We start from the raw sequence: 24,391 nt of genomic DNA on the forward strand, positions 1-24,391 counted from the left end.
TGGTTACCTGTTGACATTACTTCGCGATACTGCCAAGGAATAAAAATTAGTATCTTAAAATAAAACCGATGAAAAAGAGTGGAGACTTCAGAGTTCAGACTGGGAATTTGTGTCTATTATAGAAGATCGATTTGTTATGGGTATAATGATATAAAGTAAAAAATATTAAGTAAAAATATGCTTTTAAACAAATAATAACTAATTTATCTTAATTTTTCAATAGCATTCAGAGGTTCAATTTAAAAATGTGTTTCATATTAGTACCTACTTATAAACTTTAATAGTATAATAAACATTCATAATAAATAATTTATACTATTTAGACAGAAACACTAAAATTTTACAAAAAAATTTTAGATTTAATTTTAATGTAAAATATATTCCAATACTATTGTACCAAATCAAGATGAAAATCGATAATGAATACAACGAAAGTAATGCTGTAGTTTATTTTTAATACATTAATAATTGATTACAAAACAACTAACAAATATATAATTATTTAGAAACATATGTTGTTGAATGGCTTAAATTGTACAAGAAAAGCATTCAAAATTTTAAAACATTTTATTTTAATGGCACTTACCCATACAGATCGTTTTCACCAAAAGTTGTCGAATTTATATTTAATCTTGCTAATGAACTTGGAGTGGATAACACTGTCAAGTACCAATGTGTTGAGTTATATGATAGGTAATATTTACCTACTTATAAACCAAAAATATGAATTTATTTTAATAACATTTTAATGTATTAGTTATCTAAATAAAACTTTTAGATTTTTATCTGAATATTTCATTTACAAACACAAGAAATATTATAACAATCATTCGAATGAGTGGCTAAAAATTTTGAAACAGAGTAAGAAACAATCTTGTCTACGAATTATATCGTGCATGCTATTGCTGTCCAAGTATGCTCAACAATCTGTGGTAATTTATATACAACAATTATATTCATAGTTTAAACTTTAAATATTTATTCTCAAATTTATATTAAAGAACTATATATTTTACAATAATTTTGATACCTAAGATAATAAGTAGGTTTTTAAGTTTAGTAACAATTTTCATATTAATGCACAGGATATTAAATTTAAAGATATCGAAGCTATACTACAGCGAACTGGGCATATGTATACAAAAAAAAATATTCGTTATTCAGAAACTGAAGTCTTGCGCATAGTTGGTTTTAAGGTTAAATTTTAAATTATATTGCAATGAAAATTAATCTAAATTTATTAGTACTATTATTTTGATTTAGTTGAATGAACCATCTATATTCATGTTGGTTGAATATTTCATTGATGTGATCCCATTTATTACTACAGATAGTCTGTATTCTACATGCTTATTGCTAACAGATTTTGTTTATATTTATCACCAAGAGCTTTATGATCGGTTACAGAATCAAAAGACAGGTTATAAAATTTGTACTTACAGTGAAAAGTAAATAAAAATATAAGACTTTAAACTTTATTATTATAATTATTAAAATATTTAATTGTATGCTATAAATTCAACTATAGATACTTGCTTTTGCTATTATTAGATTAGAACTACTAGACGTTGAGTATGACAAAACAACTACAGCAGCAGCAGTTGTCACAGCTTTTTACATATTAAATTCAACTGATAAAACAAATGAAGAATTATGTTTGTATCTATCAACTTTATGTGACAAGTCTATTGACGATTTGTTAACAATTTCAACAGTTCTAATTTCTATCATTAACTCAATTAGCAGTGGTTCATAATTTAACATTAACAATTATGTGCATGGTATTTAATCATTTTTTTTTTTTATGTTATATGTATCTAAATCATAACTAATATTTAAATTGCTCAATTTCATTAATTATATAATATATGATTAATGGTTTTTTTAAGCTACAATATTTTGATTTGTTTTACATTTTATTTGATTATAAAACAAATATTTATAATAAACATAGTACATTGCCTGTTACATAGTAATACGTATGTATTATATTAAAAAAATATTTTAGAATTCATGTTTGCATTTTATTAAATACATTACAATATAAACTACCATATTAATAATTATGTCATTATAATTTGTTATTTCTTTATAATTTTATTTTAATTACTTCTAAAATTATAAATGATATTTTGTAAAAACTTATCACCAACAAATTGTTTTCATCAAAATAAGTAATATAATTTTTACTCAGTATTATTAAAACAATGTTGATTTAAATATCATATTTTTAAAAATTTAAAATATGAATACAAATAATTTTTTAATTATTTTGTGTTATATTAAACGATAATTATGAATGTTAATACTCATAAAATAACAGAATAAATTACATGTTAAATCATGCCTTATAGTCACACTTGTTCCTAACTATTATGCATTATTATAGTTTATATATTCAATATATTAATTGTACTCAACAGTAAATTAGGTAACTTTATTAAACAAAAATAAAAAGAGTGATCATTAAATTAATATGGGTTCTCATATAGTATTTCTTCATTAGATTTAGGTTTTCTAGAATAACACAAACCCAATTTATTCATTACTTTTTCTGTAACTTCAAGAACCTATAAACAAAAATAAGTATACTTTAATAATTAATGTATAATTCATATTATTTAAAATTTTAATTTATAAATATAATAAAATTTAAATATTTAATATAGTACTAAATTATAATAGTTTTAATAATATTATTTTAAATATTTTTACACACTTTTTACATCATTAACTGAGTATTTTGGTTAGTATAATGTAGTTATTACTAATATTTTCTATCTATTAAATATACTGTTCAGATTTAAAGTCAATTATTAATTTTTAGCTTTCAAGTTTCAATTGTGCAAATTAAAAACATTTTTTATAATTATATTTTTGTATTTTTAGGAATCAGAAAAAAACTTAAATACAAATAAGTAAATATAATAATTAAGAACTAAAATTATAAATAGATTTAGATTTCTTGTTTTATCTATGATCGAAGACATTGTACTTGATTTTCACTGAACAGAATTCAATAAAATTAAAAAAAAAAAAGAAAGAATAGATAAAAATTTTTAAAAAGGTACTCAAAATACTAATTTAATAGAAATATGTTCTAAAGAAAAATGTATTAATTATTCAAATATAATGAGAAATAAAATTGCACACACTTGTTAACATTAAAACAATTAAAGTTTCAGTTTAGCTGTAAGAAATATCAAGGAAAAAATATACAATTAAACTAATTGCATATAAGCTGGGTTGCTGGAATGTTACAAAATGCCTAAAATATATTTGCTGCTAAAAATGTGCCTTAATTACTCTATTTAAAATTAATTAATTAATACTTCTAACGTATTTTCAATATTTTAAAATATTATAAATAATCTATACATTTTCAATTTGTCACAAAATGTTTTGTTAATTGACCTTTATTTTATGTAGTTTACACCTGATTGCATAAACACTGCTCTTTGTATTAAAGTATGCATACATATCACATTTAATATATTATAATTACTTCATCAAGTTGTTCCTTAGACAAAGCAGCTGACATACAAAAACGAATTCTTCCTTCAAGTAATGGAGTAGCTGGAAAACCAACGCCAACCGTAGCTATATTAAATTTATTGAACTCTCTAACTGTTGCCCTAAAACAAATTAAAACAACAGTATAGTTATACATGAAACATATTAATATTTTGTCAAAAATGACAGAATAATTATACTTACCCAACTTTGGCTATCATATACACCAACATGGGAATAACAGGAGAGTCATCATTTCCATAAACTACACAACCTAAGGCCTTAAGTTTCCTTCGGAAATATTTGACATTACTTGCAAGTTGGATAATTCGTTTTCTACCTTCTTCCCCGTGTTTTTTTCCCATTATCATTGACATAGATGTTATAACTATTTGAGCAACAGGTGGAGCCATAGAAGTAGCATAACATGAAGCATGACTATTAACTCTCAAATAGTCAATTAATACCTTTAACAGTCATCAAAACAGAAATTAATTAATATTGATGTGAACATCAAATATTAGTAATTAATGTAAACAAAAATGATATTTTATATATACTTTACTGCCAGCTATATATCCTCCAGCAGAACCAAATGATTTACTAAATGTGCCCATTAATATATCAACATCTTTTGGATTACAGTTATAATAATCAAATACACCTCGACCCTTTGGTCCTAAAGCTCCAACACTATGAGCTTCATCAACATATAAATAAATCTAAAAATTTTAATTTTAATTTTTATTAGTTAAAAATATGAAAAGATAAAATGTATTTAAGAAGACATTCTACCCATGTGTTATGTATCCGTCTTACTATTATAATATAGCAAATTTGCATTCAGAAAAATCCAATTTATGCTGTTAGCTCCAATATTAGAGTTAATTGGCCTATAATCAAACCTATAATCTAAAAAATAAGAACATTATTCTGGACATCACGGACATCAGGCTTTTATTGATATTTCAATTTTAAAATGTGTTATAAACATTGAAGTTAAAATATTTTACAGTTATAACTCAGTTTAAAATTAAAATATCAATAAAAGCCTACATGATGCCCTAGATAATATTCTTACCTGTAAGTTGAATAATAATTAAAATTTACTCTACAATTAAAGCAAACAGAATAAAATGAAATTTGCTGAACTCAAATTTTTGAAGTATGTTAGGAAGATTAAGACTGAACATGTGGGTACGATGTCCAATTATAATATTGAAGATAACTGATAAATACTTTATATTTTTTTTTAATTGCAATTATGCCTGGAAGGTTTGTAATTGATCCTTCCATGCTAAAAATGCCTTCAGTCACAATAAATATTTTTTCCCAAGGTTTTTGGGTTTTTGGTTGACCAGAAACAATATTTTGTCGTACTAATTCTTCTAAATGTTTAATATCTAAAAAAAAAAGTTAAAACAAAATATTTATTATTATTTATAATATAGGTATTAGCTTTTAAGAGGATGCTACCCATGCATTTGTTGTCTCCATCTTACACACCCCTGACATAGCAAAATTTTGTACACAAGTTTTAATAGTGTGCTATTAATTTTGATATTTTGACTAATTATACAGTATTTAGATAATAACATTATCTGTGCTTAAGCGTTGGCTTCTATTCTATAGTTTAATTTTCAAGCGAGATATGAGCATTTTTAATTGTGATATTACTGATATTTTACTGCATACTTGCTCATAGTATGCTTGAAAAAATTGAAAAACCGCCAACACTTAAGCACAGATAATGTTCTTACCTAAAAGTTTGATAATAGGTCAATTTAATCTAATATAAAAATTAAAAGCACACTATTGAAACTAGTGAATGAAATTTTGCTATGTCAGGTGTGTGTAAGACGGAGACAACAAATGTATGGATAGCGTCCTCTTAAGAATTTTTATAATTTATAAATATTTTGTCATGTTTTATAATTTTCATAACTTGGAACTATTTGAAACATCACAGACAGTCAGGTTCAAATAGAAACCAAATCATAACCTGGCAAAGTTTTGATCAAGTATATGTTAAATATGTTGATAATCAAATAATGTTTTTAAACTATTAGTTTTATAAATATTTAATAAAAAATACCATTATGTTTGTATACTACAGATGTGGCTCCTGACAGTCGTATCCCCAAAATAACAGATGCATGATTATACTCATCACTTAGTACTAAGCACTCAGAATTTATAATAGCAGGTAAATTCAGAGCATTAGTGGCAAATCCCATACCAAATACTATAGCATCCTCAACACCTAAGAATTCAGCTGTTAGTTGTTCGAGTTCTAAATGAAGATTGTTGGTTCCAAGTTCCTGACGTGAACTACTAATTGCCCAACCGTATTCCTTTATTATCTCCTTAGTATTTTCTGCACATGGACCTTCATTTTGAGCAAAACCTAAATAGTTATACGAACCTAAATTCAAAAAAGTAGATTTTGTTTCCAGATGCCTGAAATATGTTTAATTTTTATTACTTATTTAAACAATAGTACCTAGTAATAAATAAATAATGATAAAATATTCTTACTCGAATGACCAACAACTGTCATGAGTTACTCTATCAATGATATCAATTTCTGCACCTGGTACACCACAAACTACTCGATTAAAACAGTCTTTAACTCTCCGAAATACATACCTCAAAAATATGCTATCAAATGTATTGTACAGTGGTGGATACCCCTAAATTTATTAATGTATAATAATTATAACAAAATATACTAATAAATTCATTTTTACCTTTCGATTTTTTTCAGTAGCTACTTTGGGAGTGAAAATGATATGATTAATAAGTCCAATAAAAATCAAAAAATAAAATCCTAAAGATGCCATAATTGATATATATAATGGCATTTTCTCATATGATTCTTTCATAGTATTTAAATCGTCATGAGTTACTTTCTGAAATAAATAAATTATAATATTATATATATGGAATGTTTTTCTTAATTTATCTAAATTATTTTATTTTAAAAGGTTAAAATGATTTTAAAATGATGAATAAATGAAACTAAGATATTATGTTTTACCTTTTCTAGAGATCCTTTTAATTTTGGATAATTAAGGTATGATTTTTTTAATACTGGCCCCATTATATTTTACCGCACTGAGTGTACACTTCTTTTAATTATAAGTTCAAATTGATTGTATGCACTTAAAGCATTAGACTGATAGTTTTGGGAATTAAACTGAAAAATATAATAATAAAATATTACACATTAGACATTCTAGTTTATATACTGGATTTGTATCCTAATCTTCCTAAATTATTAATTTAAAAAGAGTTAATACCTTTTTATAGTTTTAAATAATTATCATTTTAAATTTATGACAGAAATCTAAATCAAAATTGAAAATGAAATATGAATTATGAACTACGAACATAATTTATATGGCACTGGCATTTTGAAGTTTTGAACTATAATAGTTAGTATCTAGTATTTTTTTTTCATATAACATACTACAAAATATAAATTATAGGCTTTCATGACCACTTATTTCAATTGAGTAATTAATTACTCTATAATTAATAATTATAAATTATTTCGTAATTATTGTGTTTATCAATTTTAAGGATTGTGATAACGTTATAATCAAATTCAAATAATAACGATTCATTTTATGCAGGTTAGCCGTAAATGAAAAATTCTAAATTCTAAACATATTTTTATTATGGGTAAATAATAATAAAGATCTTTATTAATTAATATTTAATAATATGCACTATAAACTTACGATAAATATGGTATAATTATAAACATTTGTAATTATTAACTCAGTCACTGAGAAATTGATTATTAATTGTTGTTTTAAACTTTAATATAAAAAAATAAAAATGTATCATTCTACAATTTTTATATTTTTTTTCATTTTTGTGACCAGTAAAATAATTTTTGACAGTTGTAATCCTGCATAGTGCATTGCAGTCTTGAACGAGCTTGGTTTCAAACTACTTATTGATTGTCCGCTGCTCAGTTATCATATCAGCTGGTATATCGCATGAACGTAGGGTTTGTAGGGTGTATAGACAGTTTTTGATATTTTATATACAAAATTTTACGCAATTTATCTAGTCTTACTTTTATACCAAAAATTAAATACTCAGTATTAATTCATAGTTCCTTTGTAGATTTATAAATAATTAGCCTAAAGACTGCACACTATCTTATTATTTAAAAACCTGCTTTAATTGTGCACAATACATCTGACGAAATTTATACGATGGAAAATCAGAAATTATTAGATTTAGAAACCGAAGTAACAGAAAACGATCAGAAGACTATTTTCTCGGACACAGATGATGGAGCGGTGTCTGAAGAGTTAAAACACAAATATGAAAATGCTATTGATGATGACCTTAGTATTCTAACAGAGAAAGTAATTAATGCTGAAAAATCACCTTCAATTGAAAATACTTATGAAGTAATTGATCAGGAATCTAAAACTGTTCATGATGTTCAGGAAGAAGCTGAAGATACAAATAAATCTGATGAAGAGAAAGATAATTTATTTGAGGATGATAAAGTGAATTATAAAAAAAACGAGGAATTTAGAACTCTTCCTCAAGTAGAATCTTCAAAGGTAGAAGAACTAGTGTCTTCTGAAAAACCTGAATCCATGATTACAGATATTACTAAAACAGTGATCATTCAAGAAAATGAACCTGTGGATACTGTACAATCTAAAGTAAAAGTTACAGATATTCCAGAAGTCATTCCAAAAGTATCAACTAAAAAAGATTCTGATGAAGGGGATGTATGTGACATAAAGATTGGACCTGATGAACTATTTTGTAGAATTGGATTAGGTAAGATTAAGAAATTTTGATATGATCATTGATAATAATTTTAATCATAAAATACTTTTTTTTGTGGTAAAATGGAATTAAAGGGGTACATTAGCCTTTCTAACTTTCCTACTAAATTAACTTTTATATTTTTCAATTAGGTACTTAGACATGTTTAAAAATTGATTAGAATAAAGTGAACTCTACATTTTTATTTATATTATATTACACAATAATATGATCATTATTTTTAGTCTAACTTAAGTTAGGTTGTCATACTTTTATATAAGTATATTTTTAAAAAACTTATTTTATATTTTATATAGGTATTTGTAACAATATCTTTATTGGTTAGTAGGTATAAAACTATACTGGGAAAGTAGCAAAAAAATGTATTTATTACCTTTGAAAGTTGTTACTAAGTCTCGTTTAAAATATATACCTAGAAAAATGTATGTGTATTATCATTTTTATAAACTTTTTTAATTTCTGCAATAGGATATTTACTTATATAGGATTTTTATACTACTTTAGGGTATTTAACTTTTTGAAACTTATACATAGAAAAGCCTTTTACTCATACAACACTTATATTATAGTAATGACCCATTATAGTCTATACATTTGGGGTGGGGGAATGGGGTTAAAAAAATAAGCTAAATAAAGGTGTAATATTATTTCAATGTATAAATATAAATATGTTATAATTATATGGTATTATGTATAATTATATTATTATATTGGTATATTTTAGTTAATTAAAATACATTTTAATGGGTATGAAAAAATCAAAAAAACAATAGAAAATAAAATATACCTAATCAAATGTATTATTCGATATTAGTAAATAAGGACTATACACTTCTTCGTTTGATTAATTTCATCTTTATGTAATTAAACAATTTATTTTATGATAACTTAGTTATTAGCTAATAATAACATGGTAATATTTATTTATTAAATTATAAATTAATATTATTTTCCAAGGGGGTTAAGTTTCTAGTCTTGTGCCCCTCCCCCTCAATGGACACCCATATATAACTACTGAATCATAAATAATATAAGACGGATTAACTTCAAAAAACTAATACATGGTGATGAGTGATTATCATTATGAAATTAGTTTCCATATTGTCTAAACTATTAATAGGTATATGGACTTTAATTGATATTTAAATCAAATTTAGTATTAATATAATATATAAATATATTATTGATACAAAAATATCTGATGACTGTATAATTGATTGATATTCTTACTAGTATTATTAAATATTATAACTGCCGCCTGGAAATATTAACTTGGATTTTATAGAATATTTCAATATTGACCAATAACCTATAATCTTTTGATCTTTCTATTCTATTATAATGAGTTATTGAATCATAAATTGTAATGCCTCTCAAATGACGCAGACATTTATTTTAAATTAAATATAACTAAACTTTTATTGTAGTTTATTATTAGAGTAAAAATATTATACCATTTATTTTTTAATGCATATTTAAATATATATTTTACAATTTAATTGATTTTTGTTTTTCTAATATTAAAATGGTAAATTTGTTACTAGGAGTATAAGCAAGATTTTAGTCATTTGGAATTAAGAATTTAAATTTTGTCTTACCATTCTTACCCTACTCATGAATTTTTTTCTTGTACCATTTAGTTAATCAATTTCAGAATAATATCTAACTTATCTACAAGCATACTATATATCTATATAAATTTATAAATTATTTACCAAGTTTTATATTTTATGTTTTTTATTTTCAATTAGCATAAGTATTTTATACATTTAATTAAGCAGCCAAACCAGTAGGCAGAATAATGGAATAATTAATACTTATATAAATTTGATGAAATTTTACTAAATACTGATCACTAAATCTACAAATAACTAGGTATTTGTATTAGTTAAATACTTATAAGTAATTTTACATTTTAACTCAAATACAAATATAATATTGAATTACTTACTTATAAGTTTAATTTTATAACTTTCAAGATAAAATACGATTCTCCTAACTAAGTCACTTAATACGAATATGTATAATATAAAACGTGGAGAAGTCGGTACTAAGATACAAAAGATCACTTGGCACTAGTTGTCTACTCATATTGTATTAAGAATATTGCATAGTATAGAATGATGCTATCATTATTATTAAGTTTTGAATATTCAAATGATTGCATAATATCTTTATTGACGTTTGACATCTAGTGTTTTTGTGAATCAATAAGTAGGTATTTGTCTTTTGTGTATTATTAATTACAAATAAAAAATAATGTATTGTATTTATTATAAATTGATCATTGTTTTATATTATACATTAAGAACTATCATTATAAACATTAATATTGTGTAGTATGCGTTATGCATTTGTCCGTATTTGTGTATATAATAACAAGTACATATTTTTAGTATCAGACATTATAGCTTGATTAGCCTACGATAGTTTATATAGTAACACTTAATTAACATGCATGTTATTTTGAAAAAATCCAATTGCTGTTACAATTTAATATTTATTTTAAATATTAAAAAAAAAACATTTTTCCCTACAAGGAAATATGACTTATTAATCACTTAACAGTCGACTTTAAAACAAACAATCACCCATACATTTAAAATGCTCATTACTTGGTCCATAATAATAAGGAACGGAAAAAAAATTTAAGATGCACTGAATGAAATAAGCCTCTAGATAATAGATTAATTCATTTTAATGAGTAAAATAGATATTATACATAATATTATAGATTTTTTATTATAATTTTAATTATGTATTATTCTAAACTTAAAATGTTGTATATTGCAAGAGTCTTTCAAATTCTAACTTTACAGTAAGACGGAAACATCAAACAACCCATTATGTCCATTATGATATCATGTAATTATTATTGGTTGAAGTGTAGAACGTCCTTTTAATTTCTCTGTTTACTTTTTTGTTTATTTATATCCATAAACTTCCAATGTGGGAGAATGTTATCGATTTTATAATAACTATAATAATAATCTTGGCCAGGCCGAACTCATATAATATAATCTTTTGGGGATTGGGTATTTAGTATTATTTACCTGTACGACAGGTTCTATCTTGCGAATGCATGCAATACCATAATATAACATTACGAATTACGATCATTATCCATTATTCTTTCATCTTTGTTCATAGTCGTTGCTTGTAGTATTCCGTTGTTAACTGTTCAAAAATTAGTTTGTTATAAACTCAAGACTATATTATATATTTGACTTGAAATAATTTCAGACTATAACTACTACTTTATTTATAATTTTTTAATAATTAATTCTTTTGGTTTTTTGTGCATTAAGTGTGACTAAATTTATAATTGATAGATTTTTATTATTTAAATTATGAATTCCCATACAGAAAACGAAGAAAATATTGACATAGCACCTCCTGTAAAAAACTTTTTGAATAATATGATTTGGCTTAGTGAGTGATAATTTATATATTAAAATTTTTATTAAACTTAATATTTTAACTATTTGGATTATTTTTAAAAGTAACACAACTAAATACCTATCATAAATTATTTTGTACTACTGTTTATCGGTATATGTTCATACTATCCATTATATAATATATATATATATATATTATGTTTGTGTAACATGTCCTCTACGACCTACAATAATTGGTAGGTCATAATTAAAAGTAGCCAGTATAGGTATCTCTATAAATTGGATCAAATAACTTGTTTACGTGTAATTGTATACTAGCTATTGAATGTGCTAGTTTGCTAGTTAGGTATAGTTATACGACTTGGTACATGTTTCTAAACACGTGTTAAGTACAAAAATGAATTTTCTGTTGAGTCTACCATAGAACTTATAAAATTTGTGAAAAACATATAATATAATAATTACCTATTTCAAAAAATATTTTTGATAAAATTACATATTTTTTTTTTACAGATAAATGGTTTAATCCTGAGAAATTACCACCAAAAGGTATGTTTTATTATTAATAAAGGTATTTTAGGTTTAAATTATAAACAAGTTTTAATCATAATTGTATTATTTTTGCTATAGTTATTTTAAATTTCATTAGTTTTATTAACTTAATTTTGGTTTTTTTTTTAAATATCTATAGTAATAAACATGAAGTAAAGTACCTAGTAATGGTAATGGTGAAAAAATCGGAATTTCTTGAATCTATAATTCTATAAAATGTAATGTACAGAATGCAAAATGTATCCTCAGATAATATTTTTCATATTGACTAAGAAATCTCTTTATCTGGGCGATCCTGACTGATAATACCAATTTTATATTATTTTATAAAATTATAGGTATATTATTTATGTATTATTATTTAGAAATTCTGATGAAAAAATTATTATAGTGGTATTATTTTACATGTGTATTTCAGAAATTTAATATTATTTTGATAGGTATAACTTAAATTTTTTCATCTATAGCTAATAGTTATTTTAAAATCATTTTCTGTACATTATGTAATTGTGTTAAACTCGATTTAATTTCAAAACAGTTTCCAAGAATTATTTCATTTTGGCCGTATATCAATTTATACATTTCTTAGAGTACTATTTATTATTATTTTTCCAAGCAATTCTAATTCACAAATCTAAATTTATTATCGACCTATTAAAAGCCACCATGATATGCGCATAAATGCATAATATCGTACAAAATGTATCTGAATTTTGTTGGCCAGAAAATACTGGGAAATACGGTCTAGTACTAATTTTATGAATGTGTTGATTTGTGTATTGTGTGGGGTTGGACCTCTACATTTTCGCTACCACCTCCCAATACTTATAACGAGCTCTTGAGGGTTGTTAACAATTTGTGTGAACCTCTCCATTGTTGGAATATGGAATGTCAAATGTGTGACTTACATCCCAGAATTCTTCGTTTACAGGCCAAAAAAATAACCTTCGTACGCTCAGTCGAGTTGGGTTAGGCTATCAATTGACTTAGAAACTCGTATATAACCTTGTTGATGTTCGGTAACCGTGTCGAGTGTACCGGTCACGCTAAATGCGTAATGAAACATTATTGAAAACGCATGTGAGTATGCGACACGCTCGTCTACCCGAATAATAATAATGATAAAAAAAATATTATAATATCGTGGTAGCGGCGGTTTTAGACTCGTCATAGGATGACATTTAAAGACTATACACACTAACACACTGTACATAGGAGTTGTACTATAATAATTTATAGGCCACACGAGCAGCTGCAGCTGCTTCTATTGTCGGCGGTTCACACTCTCCGCCCCCTAAACTCCGCGCCGTCGCATCGGCCAGATATTTTGTCGACGGGTCGTCAGCTGGTTTTTTTTCGCCTCTTCGTCCTGCCGCCTTACCCCCTCGGCGCCATATCCTGCGGCGGGCTCCCTTGTCCTATTGATCGCGTTTGCCGCCAATAACGTCGTATTATTATTATTATTATTATCGTACTACAACCGAACGCAGGCTGGGCTACTCTCCGTCGTTAGTTTTTATTGCGTCGCAATTCGCAAAGCTCGATATTATATTGTAGCGCAGTGAGTTTCTGTATTTATTATTATTTTCGTCATCATCGGTCATCGTCATTTTTCCTCGTGTTCGTTCGCCCGTTCGTTTTCTACCTCCGTCGTAATCACCGCCGCCGCCGTCGACGTCGTCGTCGTCATTCATTGTTACGGCCAACCACTGCAACAGTCGTCGCCGTACGTCTATTACAATATTACGTGCAGTGCCCGGTCTCCGCGTTAAAAAAAAAAATCCGCTCGTTTTCTAGCTTAACGGTATAATTAGATCGCGAGCCGTAAAAATAGATTCGTTGTCGTAGGTACGTGAAAACGATTTGTGCGTCCCCGGATATGTGTCGCCAACACTAGAGCGGCGACCGCGCGGTGAAACTCTACGATTGTAACAGTTTTTTTGTTGTTTTTTTCGCCAACCGTTAAGCAATCGTCCTAGTGCGTTTTCATTGATATTCATTTTTTTCCAAAATAAAGTCACGATGGGTTCCAAGAGGGAGAAACGTAAGTACTCGTTGTGCAGTAATTCACACGCGCGCGCGCGCGCGCGTAAATAATTTGAAGACTCGATGACGCGCTCCTCCAGTTTGCGAGCGAAACAACCGTTTGGTTATTTTTTCTTCTCTTCCGTAGGCGTTCGTTTTTGATATTATTATGTATATTGTACGGTCGAGAGGGAGTAACTCGTAGTTGTATTTTTAAATCTTTTTTTTTTTTTTATTATTCATACGAATGTCAGTAATTCGATTTAAACCGAGTTTAAATTGTTGTTTTTATCATATTATTTTAACTCTGGTAGTCGAGTGTTTATCGTCTAATTTCATTACAATCGATAAAAATTTGATTCGTAGGTTGTTGCTATTTCGCTAAACACTATTAACACTTAACAGTATACTATTTTATTTTCATTATAATATAACCTTCGGATTTGTCGCCTGTCCAAACTCAATTAATGGAAATAATTTGGTTTACTAGCTAGCGTATACATCGATTTGAATAGAATTACTTACCCGAGTTTCCGTGTGAAATACGAATTATATAAATTACATTATGGGATACGTATTGGTTACAATTTTTTTTTTATCGTGTTCGGTCACCGTAATTACACGACTTATATATTAAGTTAAGATAAAATTGCTTATTAATATATATTACTCTATAAGTATTAATATTATATCAGTTGTTATTCGTTAATATTAACTATATATATATAATATGCATGGCTTCGAAAATAGGAAAATAATATTTAATGAGAGACCAGTGACTAGAGTATGTTGTTTCGTATTATGTCATCAGAAGTCACAATATAATAGTTAAATGATATAAGTAAATCATAAAGATTATTTGTCTTTTACAAAAACTTTGTCCTATTTCATATTTTAAATAACAAACATTAAACATTATCTAGTTCAAATATAATATACGTAATGCATAACCTTTAATATTACCACATGTTTAGAAATAATAATAATTGCATTTTAAGATGTTTAGAACAAGTGGCACTAAATTAAGTATATTTTATATAATATAATTATGCTTATACAGTTAGACGTGATTGATTAATAAGAACCAATTTATATTAATGTATGAACAAATTAAAGAAAATAGTAAATGTGATGAACATTCGTAATAATTGATACGCAGTTGCCAGTTGGTTTCATAACAATTCCTATATGATACATATTATATATATATATAATATATGGTTCAACATTCAACAGGTGTGTTTTTTAGACTCTTGGATCATCGATTATTTTTACAGCAATGAGTAATTCACATTTCTCACACATCGATTTGATCGAAGAGACCAAAGAGTATACCGAATGGTTATAGTTAGAAAATAAAGAAGCAGCATGGCGCCCCAAGCGTGTTGCGCATTGTTGCCCATTTTATTAGTACCTTATTTCAAAAACGTTAGATTTAATTTTTATCAAAACGTTTGTGTATGACCCATAATTTTCTTACGACTTGCGTCATTCCAACCTATGGGATCGTATTTCTTCCCACCCACTTTTCACGGGCACTGTTGTTACGCAACAACATTATAATATATTGTAAGTTACAGTTTATAACTGCAATATTTTCTACGTTTTTCTAGCTGTATTTAAACATAGATATGTAATAACAAGTTGGTTACGATTAACTAATCGACGGATCATTAAATAAAATTGTAGTTTACCTAAGGAAATATCAATGAAAATTATAGCTATTGAATTGAACTAAATTTGTGTATGCCGTCTGGCAAATATTAACGGTTAATTTATGCCCAATTGTGAGCATAGTGTATATTTTATCACATAGAGTGCGCCCTATATATAGTGGTTTTATAATTTAATATAATATTTTATTTTACTACCTATTTATATAATTACATAATTAATAGGTCATAGAATTAATTGCCATTTTGTCTTCTATGTTCTCGATGAAAAATAATTATTTTATTTTACTCAAAATAGGTAGTTGTTTTAGTTAAAATAGTTTTTTTTTTTATTAAGACTATTAATGACATATTTTAAGATAAACTATAGTTATAAACAGTTTCTCATTATAAATTAAATTATAATAATTTCGGACACGTATTTTTTTAAACAATATCAATTAAATTAATGTTACCAAATCAGAAACATAGCGGTAATGTCTGAACATATATTTCAATTTTCAGTTGTGTATCAGGGAAATAGTAAATAAATGGCTCGGTGACGAATTAAGATCGAAACCTTTTCTTTTTTCCACAGGGTATTACTTGACCAGTTGACCATCTAATACCTAATAATAATGAAGTAAAAAATCTTACCAAACCAATGCTCGGTAATCGCCCAAAAGATATGTGATTTGATCTATTTATACCCTTATTCTATCTTAATTCCAAATTTCTTAGCCGAAGTAAAAACCTTGTAATCAACTCAGCTTATTGTATAAAATATGTTTGGTTGTTTAATCTCAAACAATAGACCAAAAAAAAAAATATATTTTTTTTTATCTACTCAAATTTAAAACAATTTATGTATTTTAAGTTTATAAGAGGTGCTCTCATTTAAATTTTCATTGCTCATAAACGTTTTTAATCGTATTGCAGAATATTTAATTTAAATTTAATCATAATATTAACTTATCATACTCAATTACAAGCTACTCGACATCTATACGCGGATTTTTATTTAATCAATAGGTAAATATTCTGAAGACGTTTCAATAGATTTTTAAATGATTATTTAATTATTATCGATTTATTATATATAATTAATAATTAATAAATGGTAAAATTAATTTTTACTATTTGATTGTTAAACTACAATTTATATTTTATGATTCTACTTGTGAAAATTAGAAAAATGAATATTAGTTATGTAGTATATACTATAGTCTATAATATACAATTTACTAAATAGAATTTATTTTTCTGTTTCCTTTTAAATTAAAAAAAAATAAAAATTATTTATTTCCTAATTTTGTTTTTCATTTTTCCCCGACTATTTTTGAAAATACAAGGAATTATTTAGTTTTTAGTTTTTGACCTTCCCCCCTCTTAAGTACCAACTAGATTCTTAATATTTCTTTTATTCCAAAAGGTTATTACTTATTAGATAACCATAACACTGAATAATTTATTGAATGCTGATTAGTTACGCGTTTTATTATATTGATATTATTAGATAACCTAATTTGTCACTAATTACTTGTCAAAGTTTATCTCGACTTCGTTAAAGTATGAAAATGTAATTGAAATTATATTATATGATTTTTTTTCAAATGGATTCAGTTTCCTACTTAATTTTTAATAATTCAATATGGTTTTACATTATGAATGATACGTAATAACATATCGACTATAGATTTTTATTTCTTTTCGATATACCTACCTATCTTGCCACTTTCATTAATTTCAGTTTCCTTGTTTAAAGAAATTCTTAAAGAAATCTATTGTTAGTTTATTAAGGTATTTGTTTAGATTAATTTTTAATTATCTCAGTAATTTTTTCGAACGTAAAAGAAAAACTTAACAAAAACTATTAAAGAAATTAGGGAAGAAATTTATTTATTTACCATCAGTGATTCGTTTTTTACTGTTTTAGGATGTAATAATTTTCAAATTTAATATTACACGAGCTTATTAACTAATGAGTAAAGATATTTATTAACTCTTATACCAATACTTATTATAAACAAAATTTTGAATGCATTTTTTTTACTATCTTGATTCATATTTAAATTCGTTTATAAACTAATACTAAATTCATTATATATGTATAATGTAGTATGTACCTACTATCTATAATCTATATTATATATAATAATTAATTGTGTAAAATCGTAGTGACGTAGTATAAAATACATTTGGAACAGGTAATGTTTTATGCTTTGATGAGCTAGATTTTGTAGCCATTATTAATGTTAGCTTGACTCTTCCAGGCGATGACCCTAGTTTCTATTTTTAACAATATTTTTAAATGTATATGCATAGAGATTCAAATGACCATGATTTCTATGATGAAATATTTCAAAATGTCATTTTTGATCCATATTTTATGTAATAGTTACATTACGTGATTTATTACTTCATTTTTTTTTTCGAAAAATAAGAAGTCACGTAAATCTTTTAATAAGATGGCATTAAATTATGAAAATTTAAAATTATTTAATACAATGAAATGTATTTGAATCTATTGAAAAATAAAATTAAATAAACTTCATTGTATTCAGTTTTTTTATCTATTATAATTGTTTTTAATGTAAATGCATTTTTACAGACATTTTTATTATAGTAGTGTTTAGTGATATGGAATGTAAGGTGGATCATTTGTATTTAATTTTTAATTTTACCCATCTATTTTATCATTCTACTTTTATAACAATTAACATACCTGCATCACATCTAGATATTTTTTATACCTTTTTACATTAATAATATTTAAATGAACAGTAAAGAATATTTAAGGATCTTAAGTTTAGATGTTTAAAAATGTAAATAGTCTTACTTATGAATTATTCTAAATAAATAACTAGTGGTTTCAATTCTCAATTGCTTAATTTAATCAGACATGTTCATGTAATCAATCATAAGCTTAATTTTTTCATCACAAAAGCATTAAACTATATTGTAAAAAAAAATTAACTGTGCTTTCATTATGTAAATAGATACGTCTTGTTTTAAATGTTAAAAATAATTTTGAACAATGAACCATTATTATGTGTAATAAGCTTAGTGACTTAAACAGCGTTCTAAAAATATTCATTGAATAGTTTACGGGTTAAATCAAATTCGAAATAAAAATTATGTAATTGTGTAAGTTGTAATGAATATTAGTATTAGAGAGATATACTAATTGTGTTGTATTCTTTTTGTCATTTTGGCATTGACTATTATATTTTAATCTACAATAATGCTTAACTGAAATTTACCTCAACTATGTTTTTATATTAACTTTTAGTTAAAAATCTCTTATTTTGGATCATCTAGAAGAGATTTTTGTTCCGTCCATTACAACGTTTACTAAAAAATAAAAAATAAAAACCCCTTGCAGTTTAAGTTTAAAGGTTTTATGGAGACGATATTAAAAGGGACTTAGCCGTTCCGGTTTGCTCTTAGACTAAGTTATTGTCTTCTCATGTTAGGAGATAATAAACTCCAGAGTTTACTTCAATACTACTTCAAGGGTATGATATACTCAGATATACATACATTTCCCCGAGTCTTTGTACGTATAGTTTATAATGCAGAAAGTACAAATTTAAAGCATTCGAGTTTAATAACTACACGGTTCTAGTAGACTATGGAACTTTGAATTTCTAATTTCATAATAGATGTTGAATATAGTACAGTACAATAGGTAGGTACTTCAGACAACTCAATGTTGACCCAGAACATAAGATGACCGTATAGTGTTTTTATAAATCGTAAATCAATCGGACAATACTAATCGTCGGAGTGACTCTTACTGTGCGCACCGTAGAAAAAACAACGATGCTCGAAAAAATGTGTCAATCGTATAACGTTTTTAAACAAGGTTCGGGGTTGAAGCGGGCTTACGACGACGACGCTTATTACGCGTCGTCGGCGTGTACCATAAATGTTAGTAACAACGTAAACAATAAACGGTTCAATGTCAAATGTTTTATCTACACAACAACACTACCGTCGAGTGTTGGTCGTTATAATCCCGTAATATACGACTCGCGTCCGTAAACATTACGTGACAATTATGTCGCCTTTTTTATCGTCGTAGGTACACTCGAAAATCGTATGTATACGTTTCAAACACGTATCGTGACCGATTTTTTTAAATCCAATTATTTTGTTGCCGCGTCCGAGACCGATCTACTACGTCGTACGAATGTTTACAGTAAAGTGTCAAACACCTGTCCCGTGTGCTACGAAATAAATCGCGGGCCCATAGAGACAATATTATTATTGTGGAATTATCGGACGCCGCGTGTACCACGTACACGTCCGCTGTCGTGGCGGACCCGACACGCACATGTGGAACTATGTAGTCGGCGGCAGCGACGGTTATTGTTGTACGTACGACGACGACGACTACGACTACGTAGGTGGGACGACGGTGGCGGTGCACAGCTGCTGTCACGGCGGACATCGTTTTTTCGACGGGTGGGGGGGCTGCTGCAACGTGGAATTCGTCGTCTTGCCGTCGTAGCCGCCACTGTGGTGCGTGTCTGCGGCGCTGGGGCCTCCGACAAAGATCATTCGTCAGTGCGTGTTCGTTGAGACGTGTGCGCTCAGTAGTGTGTAGTAGTCGTTCGGTGTATTTTCTGCAGCAGTTCAGTGTCGTCGTACGACAGGCCGTATAATATTCGTTTTATTTTTTACGATATTCAAATACAGCAGAAAGACGCGCGTAGACGACGTCCGTTGTCTACCTCGTTGTTATTATATCCCTCAGACGAGGCAACCCCGTAATTCGTTTCGCACCCGTTCCTTCGCCGACCCACCGCAATGGCGCCTAATAAGAAGTACAACAGCAGGTCGAACAGCAGCTATTCCGCTCCCGCCGCCCCGTTGCCCGAGAGGGGACCAGGTACGTGTTCGTCGCTACGTTCCGGAGGGACGTGCGTGGCGCTTCGCTCGCATATGGTCATCCTCGACCCGAACGCTCGTTTTGGGAATCTTTGCGACTTTCGGTGTCGTATTACAAACTACTACGACGACGAAACGCGAAGACCGTCGTTCCAATTCTCTTTAGTTTTTTGATTATTCGTTGTCTTTGCGTTTCCTGTTTTTTTTTTTTATGATTTTTACATTTCGGTAACGTGGCCGTTTCGACTTGTTACACGGTCCTTCGTTTCCCCTCTGGCTTTCTTCCCCCTCCGGCAATCCGAAACGAGTTCGCTCGAAGATTATTTGCCGTACATGTTTGAATCTGCGATTTTTTAGTTTTTACAGTTACACTGGTAATTGCTCAACCGAAACGCCGCCGTCTCTCCCGGCCGCGGTTGGTAGTGATGATGGTGGTGGTGGTGGTGTGGTTCCGGTGGTGGTGATGTGGAATCGACGAAATGTGTCGACGTTCGCAGATCCAAGCCAACCCGTCCAAACCCAGCCCACCCACATCCATACTTAACGTCAAACCGATTATTATACAAATGTTTTCGAATTTGTCCGTTAGTAAAAATAGGGTGGACATAATATTAATCTTATCATTTTGACGTTGCACGACGAAAATTAGTGAGACCATTAATATTGTACTGGTCTGACGTCCGAGTTTAGTAAACTCATTAGCGGTTTAACCTTAGTTTTTTTACTGCGATGTCTTTTAAAGACTTATCTACCTGTTGGCTGTTATAGATCTATTAAAAAAATATTTATATTAAGTTATGAGTTTAAGTACTTTTAATCGTATTTTCCTTGGTATAAGTAATTGAATGAAAATATATTTTGAAATCAAGTAAAAAATTGACCTATTTAAATGAAATTCGAGTATTGTTAATTTTTAATTTTTTTTTTTTTATCGTTTTACTACTTGGTTAATATGTATATAATATTGCATGAAAACTTGAAGTACAGCAAGCGAACAGGCCCCAAGTAGGTAGGGTATGCACATTTTGAAAAGTTAAAATTTTTTTCTTAATAATAACAATATTATGTGACATTATGCCGATTTATGGGCATTTAATGTTTATACAGTAGGTAGGATGGTAGGAATGTCACAACTCACAAATTACATCATTTGATCACTTATCATATAGTCACTATATATTATAGTGAACAATTTCAACTATTATAATGATATTAGTATTATAAGTATTATATTATAGTAATATATTAATTGCTTGTTTTGAATTTGTTTATAGTTGAAGCATTGGTATATTGGAGAGATCCAGTATCATCGGGCATCGTTTTTGGTGCTACATTAGTTGTATTGCTGTCATTTGCATATATGTCACTAATTAGCGTAGTCGCTTATCTGGCTATGTTCATTCAATCTGGATGCATTCTTTTACGTCTGTACAAAACTGCTCTACAGACAGTCAATAAAACTAATGAAAGTCATCCATTCCAGTAAGTCGTTCATTCCAAAAACAGATTAACAATATTAATCATGAATTGTGTATTTTATTTATTTGTTTGTATTTTATAGAGAATATCTTGACTTGGACATCAGGCTACCACAAGAAAAAGCTGAAGAACTAAGCAAATTAGCTGTTGTACACATTAATGCTGTATTGGTTGAACTTCGTCGTTTGTTACTCGCTGAAGACTTAGTCGACTCAGCCAAATTCTTTGGTATTCTTTGGGTGTTGACATACGTTGGCGCTTTGTTCAACGGCCTTACACTCATAATCATTGGTACTTTAAAAAAAATTAAATTCTTTTATATTTATAGATAAATTCTTTAATAAATTCTTTTTTTTTGTTTAGGATTTATTGCTCTGTTTACATTACCCAAAGTTTATGAGAACAATAAGACTCAAATTGATCAAAATATTGAAGTAGTTAGAAGCAAAATTGCTGAATTAACTAACAAGTAAGGTTTTTTGGTTTTGGTTTTTATGCTTTACTTTATAATGTACAAATCACTAATAAAGATTGTATCTGTATTTATTCCTGAGGGAATAAAGAAATAAATATTTAATTTTGTTAGTCTTATTAATATATTAACATTTTTATTTCAACATCTATTATCAAGACCATTATTTATGTTCTCTTGTTGGTTTTCATCAATGTATTAATTAAAAAATATATTTATTGAACGTTTTGAAATCAATATTTCATTATATATTGTATAACAATAAAATTATAACTCGTTATAAAATCAAAATATAATCTTCTTTTCTCCAAAAAAAAAAAAAAAAAACACTTGAAATTTATACAGATATATATATATACTTCTTATATTGTAAAATATAATTAAAGTACATTTTATATATTTTCAAAATAAGAAATACAAGACGTGTTGAAGGCATAATTAAATAATTTTAATATCACTAATTGATGTTGTGTTTTAATTATTGTTATAATTTTATTGCAGAGTTCGAGCTGCTATTCCAATCGGAAAAAAGAATCCAGAGACCAAGAAGAAAGAATAAACTCCCTTATTTGTTTTCCTATTAAAGTCCATCAATTCTTGTGGTCAATGATTACAATTTTAGGCCAACATTTTTTTTTCATTTTTTAATATATATTTATATATATATATATGTATTTAGACCATGTCGTCCCAGTAAAGTTAAACATTTATACTATTATTAAAATACTCATTGTTCCCGTTTTTTAAATAATTTATATTATATTACGGGAAAATATGTGTAGAACGTCTCTCGACATAAATTTCACCACATAATGTAATTGTGTAAAGGTTTGTGAGTTATTTCATTTTTATTTTCAGCCTGGTTCAGCTTTTGCTCATTTTATTATTCTGCCCCTCCTCAAATTTTACCTACATTTTTATTCCTCATGCTATATATTATAATATAGCAAAGCAAGCTAGCTTAACTTTTAAACAATGCTATTTGTTTTTGTATACTTATAATATATTTACTCTGTTGAGAAAGTGTTAAAGTTTTTTTCTTTTTTATATAGATTTTGTTCTAGTTTCTTATTTCTATACATAAATTAATAGATAGGTTTAACAATTATTTTATAACTCAAACGGATAATATTGAATTTAGCTATGTATAATATATATTTATATCATTAAATATGTAAAAGTTTTTACATTGTATTGTTACAAGTTATAAGCATACACTGTCATTTTTTTTTCCTTAAGACAAAATAGTTGTAACAGCTGTTCACTTTTATAAAATAAATTATATAAACAGGCAATACCATCAAATCATCAATCAACGCAATATACTAATGGTTTTTTTTCAATGTCATTTTATGTATTTTATTATTTCAAATCCTATTTACTATTTTGTTTTAATGTTTAATGATGCAGAGCTCATTTTCATTTCATAAAAATAACATGGGAAAAGGTGAATTAAAATTTTTTAATTTACCCTATAATTGTATTATTTAATGGTACTCGCACATTATGGACTAATGTATATTTTGTTTCATAATATTTATATTGTATTTACATTATATTATATATTTCTAAAT

At 27.2% G+C, this 24,391-nt stretch overlaps 3 protein-coding genes across 8 annotated transcripts; 2 read left to right on the plus strand and 1 right to left on the minus strand.

The window, feature by feature from the left end:
- Positions 1-487: 487 nt before the first annotated feature.
- On the plus strand, positions 488-2,281 carry LOC114121492 (cyclin N-terminal domain-containing protein 1-like; the record flags this gene model as incomplete). Its single annotated transcript, XM_027983869.2, has 5 exons — positions 488-693; positions 779-932; positions 1,086-1,196; positions 1,264-1,448; positions 1,552-2,281. Coding segments are annotated over 5 exons (861 nt in total), but the record flags the coding sequence as incomplete, so codon positions are not given.
- Positions 2,282-2,422: 141 nt separating this feature from the next.
- Positions 2,423-10,457, minus strand: LOC114121539 (serine palmitoyltransferase 2). Of its 3 annotated transcripts, none has more exons than XM_027983939.2 (10): positions 10,292-10,457; positions 6,554-6,712; positions 6,264-6,425; positions 6,052-6,206; positions 5,609-5,973; positions 4,753-4,916; positions 4,074-4,235; positions 3,718-3,980; positions 3,506-3,635; positions 2,423-2,570 (listed from the first exon to the last, which is right to left on the minus strand). In XM_027983939.2, the coding sequence occupies exons 2-10, from the start codon at positions 6,614-6,616 to the stop codon at positions 2,472-2,474; spliced, it is 1,563 nt and encodes a 520-aa protein (XP_027839740.1). In that variant the 5' UTR covers positions 6,617-6,712; positions 10,292-10,457; the 3' UTR covers positions 2,423-2,471. The 3 variants fall into 3 exon arrangements, with proteins under 3 accessions (XP_027839740.1, XP_050060650.1, XP_027839742.1); XM_050204693.1 differs by lacking the exon at positions 10,292-10,457 and adding an exon at positions 7,260-7,394; XM_027983941.2 differs by lacking the exon at positions 10,292-10,457 and adding an exon at positions 6,816-7,033.
- Positions 7,503-24,165, plus strand: LOC114121540 (reticulon-1-A). 4 transcript variants are annotated; one of them, XM_027983942.2, is made up of 6 exons: positions 7,503-8,331; positions 12,255-12,290; positions 22,141-22,348; positions 22,428-22,636; positions 22,709-22,814; positions 23,319-24,165. In XM_027983942.2, the coding sequence occupies exons 1-6, from the start codon at positions 7,746-7,748 to the stop codon at positions 23,374-23,376; spliced, it is 1,203 nt and encodes a 400-aa protein (XP_027839743.2). In that variant the 5' UTR covers positions 7,503-7,745; the 3' UTR covers positions 23,377-24,165. The 4 variants fall into 4 exon arrangements, with proteins under 4 accessions (XP_027839743.2, XP_027839744.2, XP_027839746.1 ...); XM_027983943.2 differs by lacking the exon at positions 7,503-8,331 and adding an exon at positions 11,676-11,772; XM_027983945.2 differs by lacking the exons at positions 7,503-8,331; positions 12,255-12,290 and adding an exon at positions 13,773-14,337.
- The last annotated feature ends 226 nt before the right edge of the window (positions 24,166-24,391 follow it).

The sequence above is a fragment of the Aphis gossypii genome, chromosome 3 (assembly GCF_020184175.1).
Source record: "Aphis gossypii isolate Hap1 chromosome 3, ASM2018417v2, whole genome shotgun sequence".
Classification (NCBI taxonomy): Eukaryota; Metazoa; Arthropoda; class Insecta; order Hemiptera; family Aphididae; genus Aphis; species Aphis gossypii.

What these genes read in the sequence shown, in the direction of transcription:
- LOC114121540 (XM_027983942.2), top strand. Translation starts at nt 7,746, where the DNA reads ATGGAAAATCAGAAATTATTAGATTTAGAAACCGAAGTAACAGAAAAC. An exon ending in ATTTTGTAGAATTGGATTAG is followed by an intron (nt 8,332 to 12,254) that starts GTAAGATTAAGA and finishes TTTTTTTTACAG; the next exon opens with ATAAATGGTTTAATCCTGAG. An exon ending in CCTTACACTCATAATCATTG is followed by an intron (nt 22,637 to 22,708) that starts GTACTTTAAAAA and finishes TTTTTTGTTTAG; the next exon opens with GATTTATTGCTCTGTTTACA.
- LOC114121539 (XM_027983939.2), bottom strand. Translation starts at nt 6,616, where the DNA reads ATGGGGCCAGTATTAAAAAAATCATACCTTAATTATCCAAAATTAAAA. An exon ending in CAATTAAAAAAAAATATAAA is followed by an intron (nt 4,236 to 4,752) that starts GTATTTATCAGT and finishes TAAAATTTTTAG; the next exon opens with ATTTATTTATATGTTGATGA. An exon ending in GATATATAGCTGGCAGTAAA is followed by an intron (nt 3,981 to 4,073) that starts GTATATATAAAA and finishes TGACTGTTAAAG; the next exon opens with GTATTAATTGACTATTTGAG.